Here is a 20,128-nt window from a genome sequence, read left to right as displayed (position 1 = left end):
GAAGGTGGGGGGGGGGACAGGGGGGGGGGAGTGGGCAGCTACTGCCTTTCTTTTCCCATCCCTTTCCAATTAATCTGACTTTCAAATACCCCTCCTCAGGATTTTAGCTACATGTTTTCTTCTTTCCGCTGACTGAAAGATTCTTTGTTTCTGGAGCGAATTAATGCTGCTTCTGAATCAGCCAGCTGGTAGAGAGGAGAAACACTGCAAAGCACCAGAGTTGCCTGTTTCATCCATCTGGGTATAGAAAAGGGGAAATGGGAGGAGACAGGGAATGATACCATTAGAGAGGAGAGGGTTAGAGGGCTGAGGGAACACTTTAAAAGGACAAGAGCTTTCAGAGAAGCCCAGAACTCCACAGATGGACTTGCTCTTTAAACGGCGGGGTGGAAGAGAATGGGGGCGGGGGAGAGAAACAACTATTGCCTGGTTGTTTGGGTAATGGCATCCATGCTTTGTGCTAAGTTTTCCGCCACTCCAAGAGTTGCCTTAATGTCTAGAACTTAAGAGGGACAAGCTGGGCAGCTAGATGGGGAGTCCGTTGCTATAACCTCCAGCTGCCAAGTGCCTTGTGCTCTGAAGCTACTGTGTGATATGGAATAATGCAGAAAGTTCTGGACAAGAAATGTTCTGTAAAAGGGACTTCAAAGAAAGGTGTAAATAGGAATGACCAGGGGCCTCAGGTGGGATGTGAAACATCAGTTACAACAATCACTACAAGATGTTGACTTGCCCAGAGCAACAGATGGCTCGCTGCTTACCCCTGCCCCACTTGACAGTCTGATCATCTGTTCCCCTTGAGTTTGTTGTGTTCTGAATCAGGGACTTGAATGGAGGAAGTCAACATGTATCAATTGGCTTGGAGTGTTTGTTTCAACCCAAAGAAAAGATGAATGAGAGAGAGAGAGAATGATAAAACGGAGGTCAACTTGAGGTCCTATGCACCAGCTGTGATGTTCTGGCTGTGGAGATGCTGGCTAGAGGATGGAAATTATATGGAAGGGTCTGAAACTCAGAGAATGGGTTAGCTGAGAGAACTGGGGGAAAGATAACATGAGATGGCCAGCACCAAGGGATAATTATTATGGAGTCGCAGTGAAAAGGAGTTGGATGCATTTGGTATCTAAAAATTGAACAGGATGGTAAAGGAGAAGCAACAACTCCTGCAGCTGCTTCCATATGAGCACTAGGAGAGTGTGGGTAATGGGCAGGAAGAACTGATGGCAATGCTGCAGCGAAACAATCCATGAGTATGATTGCAGAGATAAAGATGAAGGAGGAGGGACATAGCTGTTCTTTCAGCAGTGACAGAAATGTAGGAGATCTCAGGCAGCCTTATCAGAGCTAGCCTGACCAAACCCAGGAGGCAGGAGGCAACACAACATGATAAGGTTTCAGTGAAAGTTACTCCTGTGCAAGGATGCCAGGTGGAGGTATCTGTTTTTTCAGCAGCAGTGCTTTCTTGGAGTGCAAGGGGCAGGAGAGACGGTAAAAGGGAATGCTGCTTTATGAAGCAAATAGCATATGCATACCTTCATTGTAAAGCTGCTGTGGTTTTTATAGATTTGTAGAGATCTTCTGTAGATTTGTAGAGAACTTTCTGCCTGAGCATAGCTTGGAAACAACTCAGGATTTGGACCCTGAGGAGGAATGTCGCTGCGAGCAGCAGGCTCTTATACCTCTGTCTCTGCTAAATTGCCCCCTGATTGGCAACTCTAGCTTCCTGCCCAAGCTGCACATGCAGCCCCTTCTAACTACAGAAGATGCAAATAAACAGCCCTTTGTGCAGTTGTGTGCAGACAACACCAGCTCTCCCTTCCAGCTGCTGCTCCAAATCCAGACTGTAGCGTTACCTCAGGACTCCCCACAAAACATCACTTTTTCTTTTTTTTACCTCCTTTCCTTCTAGTTCATGTCACAGAAATTAATCTTCCTGCATATTCACAACACTGTTCCTTCTCAGAACAGTCATACCCTTAAAGCTCCACATCCTTCTGTGTGCAGATCGCACCAACTGCAACAGACCAGGCAGCCTCCAGGTATGGTAACCAGGGATCTGGGTTTTTCATTTCCTGTGGAAAAACAGAAAAAAACACAGATTTTCCCTTTTAATCAACAAAAGCATGGATTTTTCATTTTAACGGAGAAATGTGGATTTTCCACTTTTGCAAAGAGCTCTCTGCAGGCTGGCAGAGTTCCAGCCTACAGGGGGCGGGGGAGCGGGATGAAGGCTGTCACGCAGGGGACGCCATGAGCACGTGTGTGCTCACACATGCACATGGCCACCAGGCAGCCTGGAGAGCAACTCCTGCAGGTCGGTCTGGGGAGACGAGGGGGACTGAGGCCCCCATAGGGAGGGAAGGAGTGAGTTGGGCAGGGCTGGGGCTGCTGCCCAGCTGGAGACTTGCATGGGGCTTGGGGACCAGGGCCAGAATGTGCAGCTGCAGGGCCCTGGCAGGGAGTGGGATGCATGAACAACACCTGCCCCAGTGGTTGGGGGGGCACAGCAGTGGCAGCGGGACCGTGGTGGTGGTAAGCAGGGGAGCTCTCACAGATGCCCCCGGCACTATCGGCGGTGGGGGGAGGTGGCGAGTGCTAAGTAGGGGTGGGCAACCACCTGCAGACCACCTACAGATGCCACTGTATGACTTTTTGTAGGGGGTACACTGCCATGGTCAGGGGGTGCACGTGCACCCACTATGCGTTGCTCCTGATGGGATGGAGCTGCAGGCAGCTCACCTGGAGGTTGACTGCTGGCTCCCTGCTGCTGCACGCGTTCCTGTGAGGTGGGCAGGGGGGGCACGACCCCCAGATTTGAGGTGGGACCAGGCTGCCTGATGCAGGCTTGGGGTCCCTGCCCTTCTGCCTTCCCCCCAGGGCCTCTGCAGCCCAGTGGGTGGGACCAGGCCAGAGCAGGGCCAGACAGGGAAGCTTCTTGCTGCTGCGAGCCCCGTGCTGCCCTGGCTAAGCTCTCCCAGCCCTCCCAGCAGCAGTGGGGGTGGCAGCACAGAGTTGTGCCCCTCATTGCTGCCGGGCAGGCAGGGGCACCTTGTCAGGGTAGTACAGAGCTTCCAGCAGCAGCAGTGAGTTTTGCTGTCTGGCCTTGCACTGTCCTACCACGCCGGATCCCACCCACTGGGCCATGGTGGCCCCAGGGTGAGGGCAGCAGGGTGGGGAGCCCAAGCCCACAGCAGGCAGCCCACCTTCGCCCGCACCATAGGCTCCACTCCAGCCATACCACCCATAGGGGAGGGGGAGTTGGGCTCCGAGCTCCACTCCACAGCAGCAGTTGCTGCCTCCCATGGATGGCAGCCAGGGCTTGGGTGCTGCTGCAAAGGGCAGGGGAGTGTAGACCTGGGTCCCTGGCCCCATAGCCCTGGCAGCTGGGGCCCCTCTCCAGCAGGGCTGAGGGGTTGGGGAGGCTGTGGCTGGGGAGTGAGGGAGACCAGCAAGGCTGGGGGGCTGTGGCTTGGGAGTGAAGGGCCTGGACCTGCATCCTGGTGAGTGAAGGAGGCAGGGTGAGCTCTGATTTCCCATGATAAAAAACCCAAAATCAAATACCAAAATGTATAGATACTTAGAATTTATTTTATTATAGTGACTGAGGGTCTGGTAGGCTTCCATATTGCCTTAAAATTGTAAATATATTGATAAAACATTGTATTCAATTGATACATATATATTAGTAGTATTTCATTTTCATCGTAGATTTTGGGAGTTTTCATCAGAATTTGTTATTTTTTTTATTAGAGAGTTTGTGATTTTTAAACAGACCAAACCATATTCCCTAATGATAACTTATATGGTTCTGGGCCAGTATTTTCCAAACATTGCAGCTACTACGAGTATCTTGTGCTTGTACTACAAGTATCTGGTTTGTCTTCCTGCCTACTCTGGGAAGGAGTACTCTCCATTTAGAGCCATGGTTCTCAACCTTGTTAGACTCAAGGGACCCCTAGGAAAAAGCCAGCTCTTAGCTTTCGCTTGTTTTTTTACCTACAGAAAAATACTGGCAATAGAGCACTTCTTCTGTTGCAAAGAACTCAGAAAGACCACAACAGGTCAGTCTGTCTATGGCACTCTGGATTCCTATTTGAAATCTCTGGGTTCATCTTGTGAATCATGTGTAGGTGTCTCCACACCATAGACTGCTAATATTGTAGGCATCCTGCAGCACCCTTAAAAGGCTCTCTCGGCACCCTGGTCAAGAATTACTGATTTAGAGGCTTGTTGGGGAGCAGTAAAAACACAAGAAGCTAGAACTCTTTCTAGGAGGCAGCTGGGTGGATGAGACAGAGTCTAAAGCTGGAGGTGTTTAGCAGCTGCTCTCCTACTTGGAGACAAGAGGCTAGTACTCAAAGGCTTTTATTTCTTGACTTTTTGTCCTTTTTTTCCTTTCTACCTATTACCTAGGAAAAGGAAATGGTGACATCTTTACTTGGTTTGGAATAGGTTGGTTTCCTGGTTCATACTCATCACTGTTTTTGTCCTGTGTCACCTTATTCATTCAAATGTCTTTGGTTTTTACAGACCCGCAAGGTGAAGCGGCAGAATGATGTCTGGGGGAGCTGGGGAGAATGGCATGAGTGCAGTCGGACTTGTGGTGGGGGCATTAGCTTTCGGCAACGACTTTGCCATTCACAAAGGTAAGTGGCAGTGTCCTGTAATATCACTGAGCTCCTTCCTCTTTGGTAGCTCAGAACAGCTTCCCAGTGTCTCTTGGGGATGAGAACTGTCACTCATATGCCATGAATATTCATGTTCTTTTATTACCTGCATGGAAATATTACTTCCTCTGTTACCCAAGAGTCATCCCTATTAAACAAGTCTCCTAAAACACTGTTTAAGTGTAATGGAATATACCGTGTAGGGAAAGGATGGTTTTGAAAAAAAGGTGTTTGGATTCAGATCTAGCATTCAGGCCAGACCCTCAGACCATTGCAGCTTCATTAACCTCACTGTAGCTTCACCAGTTTGCATGAGCTGAAAGTCTCAAATTAGATGATTTTTTTTTGTTAGGGTTTGGAGTATGGTTCAGAACATGGATTAAAGTTTGGATTTTTTTATCCCAAATTGCACTGACTTTTCTAGCATGGTCTCAGTCCAAGCACCATAGAACTTAAGTTGTCAGGTGTTCCTATGGGGTCCAAAAAGTAGCCCCTCTTCCATTTTCAATCTTGTCTACATCCAGAAACACAGCAATGTGTAGGGATCCAGAAGGACAAATCCAAGGTACCCCACATTCAAGGGGTGAGAAGTTCTTTAATTTTGTGGTTATGGGTATCACTAACAGAGATTGAATCACAGAAAGTAAAGGTTGGAAGGGACCCAGGAGGTCATCTAATCCAACCCCCTGCTCAAGGCAGGACCATCCCTGACTAGATCATCCCAGCCAAAGCTTTGTCTAGCTGGGTTTTGAAAACCCCCAAGGATGCAGCTTCTACCACCTCTCTGGGTAACCTGTTCCAGTGCTTTACTACCCTCCTAATGAGAAAATGCTTCCTGATATCTAACCTAAACTTCCCTTCCTGCAACTTGAGACCATTGCTTCTTATTCTGTCATCTGCCACCATTGAAAATAACCTAGCTCCATCCTCTTTCAAACCCCCCTTCAGGTAGTTGAAGACTGCTATTAAGTCTCCTCTTCTCTAGACTAAATAAATCCAGTTCACCCAGTCTTTCCTCAGAAGTGATGTGCCCCAGCCCCTTCACTATTTTTGTCACACTGCTGAACTCTCTCCAATTTGTTCACATCCCTTTTGTACTGGGGTGAGGGAGGGGAGCAACACTGAACACACTATTCCAGATGTGGCCTCACCAGTGCTGAATAGAGTAGAATAATTACTTTCTTTGACCTACTAGCAACACACCAACCAAAGCAGTCCAGTATGTTGTTAGCCTTCTTGGGAACTAGGGCACACCCCTGGCTCAGTTTCAGGTTATTGTCCACTGTAATCCCTAGGTCCTTTTCTGCAGAGCTGCTGCCCAGCCAGTCAGCCCCCAGCCTGTACTGGTGCATGGGATTGTTCCATCCTAAGTGCAGGACTTTGCACTTGTCCTTGCTGAATGAACCTCATGAGATTCATTTTGGCCCAATCCTTCAATTCATCTAGGTCACTCTGAATCCTAGTCCTATCCTCCAACATATCTACTGCTCCCCCCAGCTCGGTGTCATATGCAGACTTGCTGAGGGTGCACTCTATGCCATCTTCCAGTGCATTGATGAAGATATTGAACAAAACCGCCCCAGGACTGACCCCTGAGGCACTCCACTTGATATCTGCCAGCTAGACATTGAGCCATTGATTACTGCTCTCTGAGCCTGATGCTTCAGCCAGTTTTCTATCTACATTACAGTCCATTCATCCAGCCCGAACTTCCTTAGCTTGCCTGTGAGAATGTTATGGGAAACCATATCAAAATTAAGCTATATCCACTTGTCTCCCCACATCCACAGAGCCAGTCATCTCATCACAGAAGGCAATCAGGTTGGTCAGGCATGACTTGCCTTTGGTGAATCCATGCTGACTGTTCCTAATCACCCTTTTCTCTTCCAAGTGCTTAGAAATGGATTCCTTGAGGATCTGCTCCATGATTTTTCCAGGGACTGAGGTGAGGCTGACTGGTTTGTAGTTTCCTGGATCCTTATTTTTCCCTTTCTTAAATATGGGCACTATGTTTGCCCTTTTCCAATCACCTGAGAGCTCTCTTGATTGCCATGAATTTTCAATGATGGCCAGTGGCTCTGCAATTACATCAGCCAGCTCCCTCAGCACTCTCAGGTGCATCCCATCTGACTCCATAGACTTGTACACATCCAGCTTTTCTAAGTAGACCCTAACCTATTCTTTCACCACTGTTGGCTGCTTACCTCCTCTCCAGACTGTGCCACCCAGTGCAGTAGTCTGACAGTTGACCTTGCCTGTGAAGACGGAGGCAAAAAAGGCATTGAGCACTTCAGCCTTTCCTGCATCCTCTGTCACAAGGTTGCCTTCCCCATTCAGTAAGGGACCCACACTTTCCTTGATCCTCCTTTTGCTACCAACATACTTATAGAAACCCTTCTTGTTACCTGGGCCGGGCAGGACCGCCATGGGGGCTTCTCCCATGGCTCCTCCCACTGTGCCTGCATCTTCCTGGGTGGGGTGGATGGCAGGACAAGCTCATATGGCTGCCCTACCTGGCCCCAGCCTCCCAGCACTTTACAAGGAGGGCTGCGGGGCTGTGCCAGACTGTTCCGGGGGGGTGCCTCCAAAACATCTGAAACATTTCTGAAAAGTTTCAGATAGTTTTGTTTTGTTTTGGAGACACTTCAGAGCCTTCTGTTTCATTTTGAATTTGGTGTTTTGGGCACCAAAATGGGCTGAAACACCTCCGAAACAAAACAGCTGCTGAAATTTTGCACAGCTCTAGTCCCCAGTACTCTCCAAAAACTTCTGGGATTGCCTGCACATTGCTGTATCATCCTCCCACAGATGTCAGGGTGATTGAAGTCCCCCATTAGAACCAGGGCCTGTGATCAGGAAACATCCACTAGCTGTTTGAAGAAAGTCTTATCCACCACTTCCTCCTGTTCTGGTAGTCTATAGCAGACCCCTGCCAGGACATCACCCTTGTTGTTGTCCCTTCTAACCTTAACCTAGAGACTATCGACAGGCCTATCTCCAGTTCCATACTGTAGCTCTGAGGAATTGTATGGCTCTTTTACATAAAGGGCAGCTCCTTTTCCTCTTCTTCCTTGCCTATCCTTCCTGAACAGTTTGTACCTATCCATGACCATGCTCCAGTCATGCAAGCTCCCACCAAGTCTCTGTTATTCCAATCATGTCATAGCTTCGTGACTGTGCGAGGACTTCCAATTCTTCCTGCTCGTTTCCCAGGCTCCAAGCATTTGTGTATAGGCACCTGAGGTAACTAGCTGATTGCCCTGATTTCTCCGGAGGTATGAGAGCACCTCCCCTGTTGCCCCTTCCTGCTTGCTTTTCCTCCAGGTCTTCCACTTTCCCACCTACCTCAGGGCTTTGGTCTCCATCTCCTGGCGAACCTAGTTTGAAGCCTGCCTAGTTTGAAGCGAGCCTGTCTGTGAAGATGCTCTTCCCTCTCTTCGTCAGGTGGATCCCATCTCTTCCCAGCAGTCCTTCTTGGAACAACATCACATGGTTGAAGAAGCCAAATTCCTGCTGGCGGTACCACCTGCACAACCAGGTATTGATCTGCAGGATGCACCTGCTCCTGCCCAGGCCCTTTCTCTTGACTGGAAGGATTGATTAGAGCACGACCTCAGCCCCAGACCCCCTCACCCTTGCACCCAGAGCCCTGTAATCACTTTTGATACACTCAGGGTCTCCTCTGGCAGTATCATTGGTGCCCACATGGATGAGCAGCATGGGATAGTAGTCAGAGAGCCAACTGAGCTGTGGTAATCCATCCGTGACATCTTGGATCCAGGCTCTGGCAAGCAGCAGACCTCCCAAGACAACAGGTCAGGCTGGCGGATGGCTCCCTCTGTCCCCCACAGAAGGGAGTCTCCAACCACAATCACCTGTTGCTTCTTGGTGGTGGTTGTCTCAGTCCTACCCACCTGGGTGAGGCCCGTCTATCTTCCTCCACTGATGGAACATGCTCCTCCCTCTCTGCTGCCAGGGCTGCATATCTGTTCTCCAGATGAACCACTGCAGGTGGAGGTGAAGATCTCTGCTTGCTGCCAGAAGTCTCAAGGCTCCAGCTTCCACCCTCTTGGGTGTCCTTTTGTCTCATGTTTCTTCTCTCTGTGCTCACTGGGTACTCTGGGAGGCCATTCCTGCTTTCTTGGTGGGAGTGCTAAGATGAGCAGAAAGATCAGCAGGAGGGTAACAGTTGATCTTTTGAAACCCCACTTCTCCCTGTCTGATACTGAGCCAGGTGCCTCTCCCTGCCCTTTTTGGAGAAAGTCAGTAGCAGAGAATGAGAAGACAATTGCCACCTTTTCTTTGGCACATCTTACTTTTCCCAGTTATCATGTAAGTGTAAACAGCAAGGTAATATGCTATCTTCACCTGTGATCATGGCAGGAGAGTGCATGGAGAGATACCAGACACATAGGGCAGAAATATGATATCTGAGGCTGTCAGCTCAATAAGGGTAAGGAAATGTCTTAGTACTCATGGCAGCATGTAAAATGCTGCTTACGCTTTCACATTCACAATGCACCCTAGGAGATTCTTAGTAAGAAAGTCATTGAGGGTGCTATTTACAGGCTCCTCTTTATAAATACTTCATGTTCTTTCTCTCTCTTTCAGGACAGATGGTGGGTCCAGTTGCGTTGGACCATCGGCAAGCTACCGCTCATGCAACGTTCAGGTATGGTATCCAGTGTACTTTTTCCATCTCTTCCCCATTGCTTCCCCCCCTTGAGGACCCAAGTTATGTTCAGTGTCTCTGGAATTCCACACAGAGGAGTCTTCTACTGATATAATTGGTGAACAGTCTTCATCTGGAGTCCCTGTTAGGTTGCTGAGTCCAAGACAAGGATTTTTGCCAAGAAGCTCTAGGATAGCATGAGGAAAAGATTTAGGCTCCTAAATCTGATTCCAATGACTCTCAGAAAAATCTAGATTCTTGTGTGGGCATTGCACCCATTACAGACTTGGGAAACACTCAGAGTTTGATGTTCCTGGTTATAGGTTGATGGTATCTAGATCACTTCTGGCTGGGAAGAAGTCTCTAACTCTCTGCCATAAGACAAGGATGAAGTTAGGCTCACCTGGTGACACAGTCATGTGCTGTCCCACAGCAGAGCTGTGGTCAGGAGTGACTTTTTCAGGCTTCATAAAGGAGCTGGGAGGAGCACTCCTCAGTCAGATGGTCATCTTAACTTCTCCTCCCTCTGGGAGTCCTGTGTATCAGATGCCTGTACTCTTCTTTCTTTTCCCCCACAGAGCTGCCCTGAGGACTCCCGGGATTTCCGAGCAGAGCAGTGTGCTGAGTTTGATGGGGTGGAATTCCAAGGAAAGAGATACAAATGGCTTCCTTATTACGGCGGTAACAGATGCAGGGCTTTAATCTTGTTCTGTACCTTTTCACAATAGGTATTGGGGTATTAGCTTTTGACTTAAAGCAATGGTTCCCTAGGTGGGAAGACTGCAGGAGCCTCTGTCTAGAAAGAAAATCACAAAAGTATAACATCTCTATGGAAGGAGTCCTAGCTGTAGAGATTGTGATCCAGAGGGGTTCTTTCCTGGATTGGTTGGGATGGTTCCTCTTCCCACGCTGTTGCACAGGCTGGCTGGAACGGGTTGCAGCGAGGCACGGAAGTTCCAAGGAACAACAATTCTTCAGCCCCTTTGAACATCCGATAAAAAGTGTCTCGGGTTGTGTCACTCAAATGAAGTGCACCTCAGAAAATCTGCATGTGTGATTTTTCTAAGGTGACTCCATGAGCTGTTTCTAGAGGTAGGAACAGAAACCAAAGATCCTGGCTCCAAGCAACTTGCTCTAGCCACTAGACATATTGCTTTCCATAATCACTCAACCTGTTCTCAGGGCTTTTTTTAAAGCCATGCAGAAGAATTTTACTCCTTGATTGTGGAGATAGGTGGTTCGTAATGTTTTTTTGTCAACATTTGCACTCCAAAAATATACTCTGCATAAAGAACTCATTAATATTGATATTATCCATTTAAGATCTGATTACATTCAGGGGTCAGGCTCTTCTTGTATCTGTAAGGTATTACTAATGTCATGTGACATGTGCTGTGGTTTCTTTTCTGCCAGCCCCCAGTAAATGCGAGTTAAACTGCATTCCCAAGGGAGAGAACTTCTACTACCGGCACAAGGCAGCAGTGATTGATGGGACACCCTGTGAACCAGGCAAACAGGATGTTTGTGTCCAGGGAGTCTGCCAAGTGAGTGATCCACCCAGCTCTGTCCTATCCCATGAAGGAGGGAGGTGTCTGTCAGTTTTCCTAATGTTTCCCTTTGTCCCCTTCTGCCCCTCCCTAGCAATGCCCAGTTACCCACCAGTACCCTTCTTCCCTTGACGGACATCCTCCCTCTCTACTGCTCCTCATTTTATTTTAAACTGTTAACTGTGCTCTGACAGGCAGTTGGCTGTGATAACATGCTGGATTCTGCTAAGAAGGAGGACAAGTGCCTGCAGTGTGGAGGGGATGGCAAGGCCTGCTATGAAGTGAAGGGCACGTTTGATGTGCCTAACCTCCCCAAAGGTATAGCAGTTGGATTTTCTAGGCTGGTTCACTGGAATAGGCGGGTAAAATAAAGCCTAGGCTTGCCCTGACCCTTTGTGGAAATTGGTGGAGAGTTTGATTTGCTTTATTGGCGTGATTAGGGCTCTGTGTGCTCACCCAGATCACCCACACAGTATGATGCCATTTTGCTGCTTTAGAACTGGAAAGTGTACTGATCACCTCATGGTGGTCTTTATCTGGAGGGGCTCACTGCAAGCCTATGCACCTCTACCTCCACCCCATCTTTCACAGCTCTTGGTTTGTGTCAGTGCCGTGGGCCTTCACAACAGCAGAGCTTTATTGAACTGTCCTTAAGGGGCTGTCTCTTGGCACTGCACTTTGCAAAGGAGCCATGTTAACTGTCTACACCACCACCCTAAAGTGGTGGGAGACTGGGCAGGACAGGAGCCTCCTGCTTTTGACTGGCTCTGAATTATATCAAAATAATGATTGCAGTGAGCTGAATCTTTTATCGGGGGCATTTTAAATGGTCAAGGAGGTAAGCTCTATCAGGGTCTCTAAAGGAAACCTGGGCAAACCACTGACTCTATTGTTCCCAGGGTTCAGCTCTCAGATATGACTGCTCATGGGTGCACTGTATTCATGAAATCGATGGACCAGTCCACAAAGAGATCTGTGTGATGCTGTCCCAAAATAAATGAAACTGTAACAGCTGGATGAGACAGAGTGACCATCTCAGAATTGGTTTATTTAGCCAGTGGTGACACTGGGAGCATCTGTTGCCCAGAGGAGTGATCTCCCCCATCCTTGATCACTGTTTTTCCTCCCAATAAATTGAGTTTATTCACAAGCCCTTTCATTTCCTCCAGGTTACAATCAAATCTTCATCATCCCTGTGGGAGCCACGAGTATCCGCATTAAGGAAGTTGAACCTACCAGGAACTTTCTGGGTAAGACAGACATCATTGTGAGTTCAGTACTGCAACACCAGCTTGGACTCAAGTCACAAAAATCCAATCTGATTTTCACTCGCACCGAAGCTCAGGGGTGTTTTAGTTGAGGGCTTGGCTATGCTTTCTTGCAGGAGAAAGATCTGGGCGCAGACTTGGGATCTGAATCCTAGCTTGGCTAGTGAATACCCGTAGAGAATTAGGGCTATTTTGCTTCAGGTGCCTAAATGGCATGTGAATAGCTGCCGTTTTTGACACTTGCTCACAGTTCGGGACTCAATTTCACCCTGCCACAAGTGGGAGTGGCAGAGGGAGCCCTCCTGTGTTTTAGGCCAGTAACCTAGTGGTTAGGGCGCTTGCCTAGGGACCAGGAGACCCAATTTCTAGGTATTATGATGCAGGGTTTGAACCTACATCTCTTGCTTCTCTGCATAGTGCTCTAACCATTAGGATACTGACCCAGTATACTTTGCATTTAATGTTCTTTGGATAAATGTATAAACAGCCCTGGGAAAGTTTGTGCCCCATGAGAGCATGGCCCATGGCTGATAGACCCCAGTATTTTCTCCCATCCAGGGCAGCATCCCTCTTGCTGACCTGTGCACCCTCTGGCTTGTTTAATTCCTCCTGGCCATACCTATATCACCTTCTCTTTCCTGCTCAGTGGGCCAACTTCAAAAAAATGCTGGAGAAGGGTCTGGATGATGCCTAACCTGTGGCTTGGTGTTGGAGCACTGTGCTGGGAAATGGGTGATGCGGGTTCAAACAGTAGTCAGTCTATTGGGCTACAACACAAGGTCTTTCTCTATCTCTCTGGCATGCAGGTGCCTGCTTTTCTATGACTCCAAGTTCAGGACTTAGCTGGTCTTATGTCTTGTGCATGAGCCTGGGTGATTCTGTTTGACTGCTGAGCCAGTCTGTTAGATGGATACTTGCATGTCAACCCAACAGTCACTCTCAGGAAGGTTGTGGTATGTCTGCAAAGAAGCTGGGTTTTAAGTGATGGAGCCAAGGAGCTGTGTGGGTTGCTAATGCCCTAGCAAATAATAAGAACAAAGAACAGTTAAGCCATATCACAGGTGACATCTGATTGGAATGCTGCCAGCATGTTGTGTGGAGGAGGTAATGGGACTTTCCAGGCCATCCATTCCCCACCTCCTATTCTGTGTCCCTTGGGTTTGTGCAGCCATCAAGAATGCACAGGGCGAATACTATCTGAATGGGCACTGGACGATTGACTTCAGCCGAGCACTGCACATTGCCAGCACAGTTGTGCATTATGATCGAGGCTCTGAAGGAGACCTGGCCCCTGAGCTCCTCTATGCCAGGGGCCCCACCAGTGAACCCTTAGTCATTGAGGTAAGCAGCTGGGTTTACCCTTGGCTGATGTTGCCATGCCACTGGTGCTGCAGATGGTCATTTGCAGAGATGACATGTTTGGTCTCTGAAGGATAATTTCAGTGGGTGACAGGGAGCCGATATGGCTGTGCTGAGCCCATGTAAGCAGGGATTCCAGCAGGGGTCTCTCTCATAATCTGTGGGCCCCCAAGAACAATGAGGTCCCCAGCTGCATGCGGAGGAGCTGTCAAGCCAAATTCACACCATTTTTCTCCTCGGGTTGCCCTCTGGTCCTGTTGCCTAAAAAGGACAGAGCAGGGGGCGACCTGGTTGTGGCTTACCTCTACCCTGTCATGAAGCCTGAGAAGAGAGCAAAGGAAGCTCATGAGCGAAGATCTAGTTCAGAGTTGGGAGGTGGAGGGGAAGTTGAGTGATTATTTGTTACCACTGTGCATCAGGATCCTTTAGGTCAGAGAAAGATGCATATTTTCCCCTCCCTGGGAGAAAGAGGTAGCTCTCAAGACCTGGTGGGGAAGGCAGGGAGGAATCATGCCACAGACAATACGTGATCCCTGAATGCAGGGGAACAGGGGACTGGGGATCTGCCTTCCTTGGATCCTTAGCTAAGGATAGGGAAGCATTGGCAAGAGGGCTGGAGGAAATGTTCTTTATGTTCTGACTCTATTTCTTTGACCCTTTTTTTTTCTCAGCTTATCAGCCAGGAGACAAACCGAGGAGTGCAGTATGAGTACTACCTGCCCTGGTATGGACAAAACACAGGTTACAGCTGGAGCTATGGCTCTTGGAGTGAATGCAGCTCTGAGTGTGGAGGAGGTAAGGGGCACAGAGTTTGGGAAGAAATGCCATCATCTGTTGTAGGCAGTGACCCATGCTTGTGTACTACCCAAAAGGGAAGATGCTACATGCTGCCATCTGAGGAGAGCTCTGCAGACCCTTCCTGAGCCTGTCCCACCAGGAGATGAAGGGCCATGGACCTCTAAAGCAGGCTGTGAAGGCTCTGTGAAATGGAGACCTGTCCAGGGTTCTTTGTGGGCTTATTCACTACTCTGCTCTCCAGAGCCTGGTCTGGCTTGGTTTTCTATGTCCTCAGTGATGGAACTTCCATAGCTTCACTTCTCAAAGCTGTTTCCCAGCCTAGAGACTTTTTCCACTCAGAATGCCTGCATTTTTCTTTGTTTGGTGTTAGCTCTTTACTCACTGTGTAACCCCCTCAAACCACCCAAATCATGTCCTCTCCAGGCCCACCCCCTTGCTGTCTTGCCTTATGTGATGGAGCCTGCTATCATTTGGGGACATAGAAGATCTTTATTCCTTCCAGTCGGAGAAGCTGCCAGAGTCCCTGTGCAGGCATGCCATGTTCAGTAAACAAACTCAGTCACCAGCAAAGCAGTGGATTTGATAGGAAAACCAGTTCTACGGTGTGGAAAACCCTCTCTGTGCTGGTGGCCACTGCTGCCCTTTCTAGCCTGTGATGTGAGTAAGAGGGTGCCTCTATAGGAACTGGCATTTCTTTCTCCTACTGCTATAATCTTGTAAGAAGCATGCAGGACTGCCTGTTTTTCCCCCAAGGGCTGGTCTCCCTTCATCCTTCTGCAGACCCAACCTTCTGGGCCTGACCTACAGCACTGCAATTGTAACAAGTCCACATGTGGTAGACAGGATACTGGCTAGATGAACCATTGGTCTGATCCACCATGGGATTTCTTATGTTCTTACATGCGGCAGACAACAAGCATAATAGTTACCAGATGAACTGTGTGGTATGATACAGCCCTGAGCAGCCAAGGGTAAACTAGAATCTTGTTCTACAGCTTCCAAACACAGATCACGACCACTTCCATCAAAAGAAAATTCCTCTTGGTTGGCACTGTTGGTTGGTTAGTTGGTCGCGCTCAGCTTTCTTGTGGGCTCAGACACTACTGGGGAACATGCCTGCTACAAGAATCCTGGGTTTGCACTGGCTGTGTTTCATTCACCTGCATCCTGTAGGTGAGGTCAGGGCTCCACTCTACCCCAGAAATGGGCCATTGCCAAAGCCATTGCATTTTAATCCCTTTTATGGATGAGCTGCCTTGACCAGGATACTCTGGTGCTTTTCTCCTTCAGGTTTCCAGTCACGCTTGGTGTTTTGTACCATAGACAATGAAGTTTATCCAGACTACATGTGCAGGGATAAACCAAAGCCAGTCAATAACCGGACGTGTGGTCATCAGAACTGTCCACAGACAAAGCGGTGAGACTTCTCACCTCTCTTTCACTTCTTCTTTATTATGGGTTTTGAAAGTTAAAAAGAAGAGTGCTGCTCCCCTCTAGCTTCCACCACTTCCACCTCTATCTAGAGCTCTCAGATGAAACATTGGAAACAGGTTTCCAGTGTACTAAGGGGAGGTGATACCTGAGCTGTGACTGGCAGAGCAGGGGGCAATGGGGAATGAAGCCTTAGTGACTTTTGAACATGGGACTTAAACAGACAAGTCACTTGAGCACTTCTGGAATGTTTTACAAAGGATGTGGGAATGAATTCCCGACTACACAAGGAATTGACATGTCCAAGTTATTGCCCTGAACAAGGGATCTCCCTTTCCCATCCTGAGGTTACTAAGGTTATTATCATAGCTCAAGTGTGGGTAAGGAGAAAGATTCACTTAATTGTTTGTTGTGTGTTTCATTTGGAGCTGCACCAGGGTTGGAGTTGGGCATAACCCTCTGTATGTCATCAGTGCAGCCATGCTGTCTTGGCCCTTTCTGAATGGACTGAGCCCTGCAGTTTTTTCTCCTCTGGGACTTTTTCAGGTTTTTTCCAATTGCCTCAAACTTGGCTACCACATCTATTAGCTTGGGAGAACATGGTCCTATGTGGGTCATCTCACTGCAGGCCCAGGGGGATTGGAGGAGGTCTGTTGGGATGCCAATGGATAGAGGGTGATCAGAGGCCTGGGAATATTTCTAAAATACATGGTAATCTGTAGCTCCAGATTTCTGTATGGTGCTTAAAGTCCTTTAAATGCTATGTTCTGTATATAAAGGATTTCTTACGTCTATCTGCCGGGAGTGTGGAAAAACAATTGGAGATCTCGGAAGAGAAGGTAACAAAAAGGAGAGAGAGAAATTATAGAAAGCGCAGTTTCAGCTGCTCCCTCTCCATCTAGCAAATCTAGCTGCCTCTTGAGCCCAGTGGGTCGCTTTCATCCTTGGTGATGGTTTAGGATGATGCTTTCCTTTTGACTCTTACCCTCACAATTGAAGGTGGAGGGTCTTCACTACTGGAAAAGGGGGGGCAGCTTTGCTTAGGCAGCTGTGAGTGCTATTGCTAACTTTGCTCCTCCATGTGGTTGCCATAGAGGGTTCTTTGCATCTTTGGGTATCCTGTCCTGATATAGATGTTACTGTCTCTCTTGGATAAGACGGACTGCTTTGGAAGAGTCTGCTTAATTCATCAAGATGATAAAAAACAAAGAAAAAAATGCAGTAGGTTTGGTTATTTAAAATGGATCAGAATTCCAGACTGATTTTGCTGCAGCCTCAGAAGATCTCCTCCTCATGGCATGGGCTCCAATGCTGGCATAATAGTGAACAAGTGTAGTGATTAATGTGACCCCACAGATGTTCACCATCATTACTTAGACACAAAAGAACAAAACATTGCCACCTTAATTATTTTAGAAAGACTTCACCTTTTGTTGCCCTCTACTGTCAGTAGGTTGGCCTTGGGCATCTTCTTTCATGACATCACCCTCACAGGTTGCCTTGGCTTGCAGATGATCTGAGATGAATGAAGTGAGGCAGAAGGTATCTTTGAATGTCAGAGGCAAAAACTGGCTAAATATTGTAAAGACCTTTTAAAATCTCATGTTATGGCTTTACAAGAGACAGAAAATGCATTTCTCACTCCCACTGCCACAGAATGTTGATCAGTGAACTTGTTTTCAGTGGTTGGCCTGATTAACTGGGTGGCCTCTAGTTGGAAGCTAATTCCTGTTGTAGGGTAACTTTTAATTATTTTGCAGTTGCTATTTAAATTTGGGCTGAACTATCTGCATCTGCAGTAGGAGAGAAGTATATCAGTGGGGAGGGGTGGGGGAAGGGATTAAATGCAAAGTCTTGCCTTCTTCAAGTTTCAGCTTGTGATACTCACTGGGGTGCTGGAGGTGTTGGTTGAGCTTCCAGCCACAATCTGTGACTTAGATCCATGTCTGCCTTTTCTGCTGAGGGCCACTGGGGAAGTACTAGGTCCCTTATGGGTAAGGATGGTCAATGCCTCCTTTAAAGAAAGCAAGTTACCATCTCCTCTGAAAGATGCCTGTAACCCTCACAAAGGAAACCATTCTTTGTTATGGACAATCTGTACATTTTATTGAGCCATGTTTTAATTTTGTTTTCTTTGTTGGGGGAGGGGTAAGAAAATTGATAGGATCTAGCATCACCTCTAGGTACCTCAGGCCCTTGTCAGCACAGTGGCAGGCTTGCATAAAGTACAGATAACATAGTTGTTGTGATGTTCAGTCCAGTATCCCAGGAATCAGAGATCCATGCTTGATCTATCCAGACCTTGAGCTACCATTGATGTTCCTGTAGTTGCAGGCAGAAATGTGATCTGCTTCTTCCTGATGGAGGGTATGCAGAGGGCTGTATTGGGGAGAATTATTAAGAGATCTGGATGGCATTCTTGTATTCATTTTAGTTAATTTGTTGGCAGTAGAGATAACCCACTAGGTGACCAGCCACCCCTGACCCGCAGGAAGGGGATCCATAGATCACACCCAAGAATGAGCATAATAGAGTTTTGAGGTAGAATGACCTGTTGGTTTGCTGATATGGTAATTTTGCCTGTGGCTGGAGTTGGTTAGATGGCCAGTTTGGCTGGTAGTTTTTCTTCTATTGCTCAGTTCTGTATACCATGTTTAAAAAGGAGGTCTATGGCTACAGAGTACTGCTTCTTTTTATTTCTTTTTGGAACTAATAAAAAGCTGAGGCTCCAGTAACACTTGAAGAGGTTTTTCCACAGCCAGAGAACCAAGTTCTTTGAAGTTAGGGACTTGTCCTACAAAGAACAAACCATGCTGCCCCATTTCCCCAGTACTCTGTGCCACAGCTGCTTGCGTTTAAACTCATCCATATCTTTGCTCCAGCGCCTTTTGAGTTTCCACCTCTGATAATGTAAAGGCAGACAGCTCCACCCAGATTGCTGCAGAGAAATTCATCTTGCATGAAGTCATTTCCACAGCTGCCTTCCCTGACTCACAGATGATGTGATATCTTCAATTACCACCATCACTGTTTTCTCTTTGGGAGAGAGACAAAAAAATGCAACCTTCTGATGCCAGACCATGTGACAGTTCCTGTGATGGCTTCCTTTCCTGCTATCACTGGTGTGACAGCACAAAAGTAGATTTTTCTGTAACATTGAATTAGGAATAGAGCACTAACACTGCCCCACTGTGCCCCAGCTGTGATCTTGCAAGCCCTACTTATTAGACCTTCCTTGCTTGTTCTTTTGGTTTGCTGACAGCTTTTCTGTTACCCGCAGCTGGAAAACTGGGGAGTGGGGACCCTGCTCGGCCACCTGTGGAGGGGGCCTGCAGACCCGTTCGATTTACTGCACATCACATGATGAAAGAAGCTTCGAGGAAGTGGTGGATGATGGGGAGTGTGCAGCTTTAACACAGCGCCCCCGGGCCATGCAGTCCTGCAGTGTGCAGCAGTGTGCAGCATGGAGCACAGGGCCCTGGTCTGAGGTGAGGTCACATACTAGGTACATGTGTGAGGGCAGCAAACACCATCTTGGCCAACAGCTGAACTAGGGACCTCAGGAGCTAAAAGCAAGGGGTGCCAAAGCTCAGAACCCAGGCTCTTTCTTTTCTTCTGTGACGGGCTTGTGTCCTCTGTAGACTGAGTACAGAGAGGGACCTATAGCATGTGTCTGATATGAACAGAGGTCCAATTCTGTCTCAATCCCTGATTTCCAGTGGTCTTGTATTAGGCTGCCTATGAGGGCAGGGTCTAGTTGATTCAGAGAACTGAGTAGGGTTGTTCATACCTTGTGTTTCTGTTATGGGGCAGTGTTTGAAACATTTGTCCAACTGGCAGCCCTGCATACAATTTAAGTCCCAGAAACACAGAAGGTAAAGATGGAAGATGCCTATGAAGTAGGGGTGCACCGATAGAGATTTTTTGGGTCAATACTGATGGCTGATTTTTAGCAAGCCAAATCGGCTGATATTGATCTGATTCCGACATATAACCAGGCAGCTTGAAGAGTGGCGTCTGGCTGGTAAGTCTGTTGTCGGGGAAGGGGTGTGGGGGGGAGTAGATTGAGGCCCCCATGAAGGAAGGGAGTGGGGCAGGGGCAGACACTGTACAACTGGGGGGAGGCATGGGATGGAGCCGTGAGTGGCCTGTGCAGGGCGGGGGTGGCTCCCACCACTGCACACACCCCAGGAGGGCATGGGGGGGCATGTGCCCCCAGATCTGCATGTAGGGTGAGGGTGGGCTGCTGCTGTGCTCTGGGGCTGGGACAGCAACAGGCTTTTCCTGGCAGGGGGTAGAGGGGCTGGGCTGGACTGTGCTCAGGGTGGGTGGTGGTGGTGCTGGGAGGGGAGCCATGGGAAGGCTGCAGTCACTCCAAAATTCACC

General features: G+C 48.2%; 1 protein-coding gene across 10 annotated transcripts in view; it reads left to right on the top strand.

Annotated features, from left to right (window-relative positions):
* The window catches only part of PAPLN (papilin, proteoglycan like sulfated glycoprotein), a 75,419-nt gene that overhangs the window by 27,478 nt on the left and 27,813 nt on the right, over positions 1-20,128 (top strand). For 8 of the 10 annotated variants that reach the window (XM_019519112.1, XM_019519113.1, XM_019519111.1 and 5 more), the window contains exons 3-13: positions 4,531-4,646; positions 9,279-9,339; positions 9,918-10,020; positions 10,753-10,883; positions 11,081-11,204; positions 12,056-12,136; positions 13,323-13,495; positions 14,185-14,308; positions 15,602-15,728; positions 16,522-16,581; positions 19,023-19,230. In XM_019519112.1, coding sequence (XP_019374657.1) covers positions 4,531-4,646; positions 9,279-9,339; positions 9,918-10,020; positions 10,753-10,883; positions 11,081-11,204; positions 12,056-12,136; positions 13,323-13,495; positions 14,185-14,308; positions 15,602-15,728; positions 16,522-16,581; positions 19,023-19,230 — 1,308 coding nt within the window. Of the gene's footprint in view, positions 1-4,530; positions 4,647-9,278; positions 9,340-9,917; positions 10,021-10,752; positions 10,884-11,080; positions 11,205-12,055; positions 12,137-13,322; positions 13,496-14,184; positions 14,309-15,601; positions 15,729-16,521; positions 16,582-19,004; positions 19,231-20,128 lie in introns of all 10 variants that reach the window. The other 2 variants (XM_019519108.1, XM_019519109.1) reach the window with 2 other exon arrangements.

The sequence above is a fragment of the Gavialis gangeticus genome, unplaced genomic scaffold (assembly GCF_001723915.1).
Source record: "Gavialis gangeticus isolate Ggan-Ray unplaced genomic scaffold, GavGan_comp1, whole genome shotgun sequence".
Classification (NCBI taxonomy): Eukaryota; Metazoa; Chordata; order Crocodylia; family Gavialidae; genus Gavialis; species Gavialis gangeticus.
Note: the sequence above shows the minus strand (reverse complement) of the source record. Positions and strands in the feature narration are given on the sequence as shown.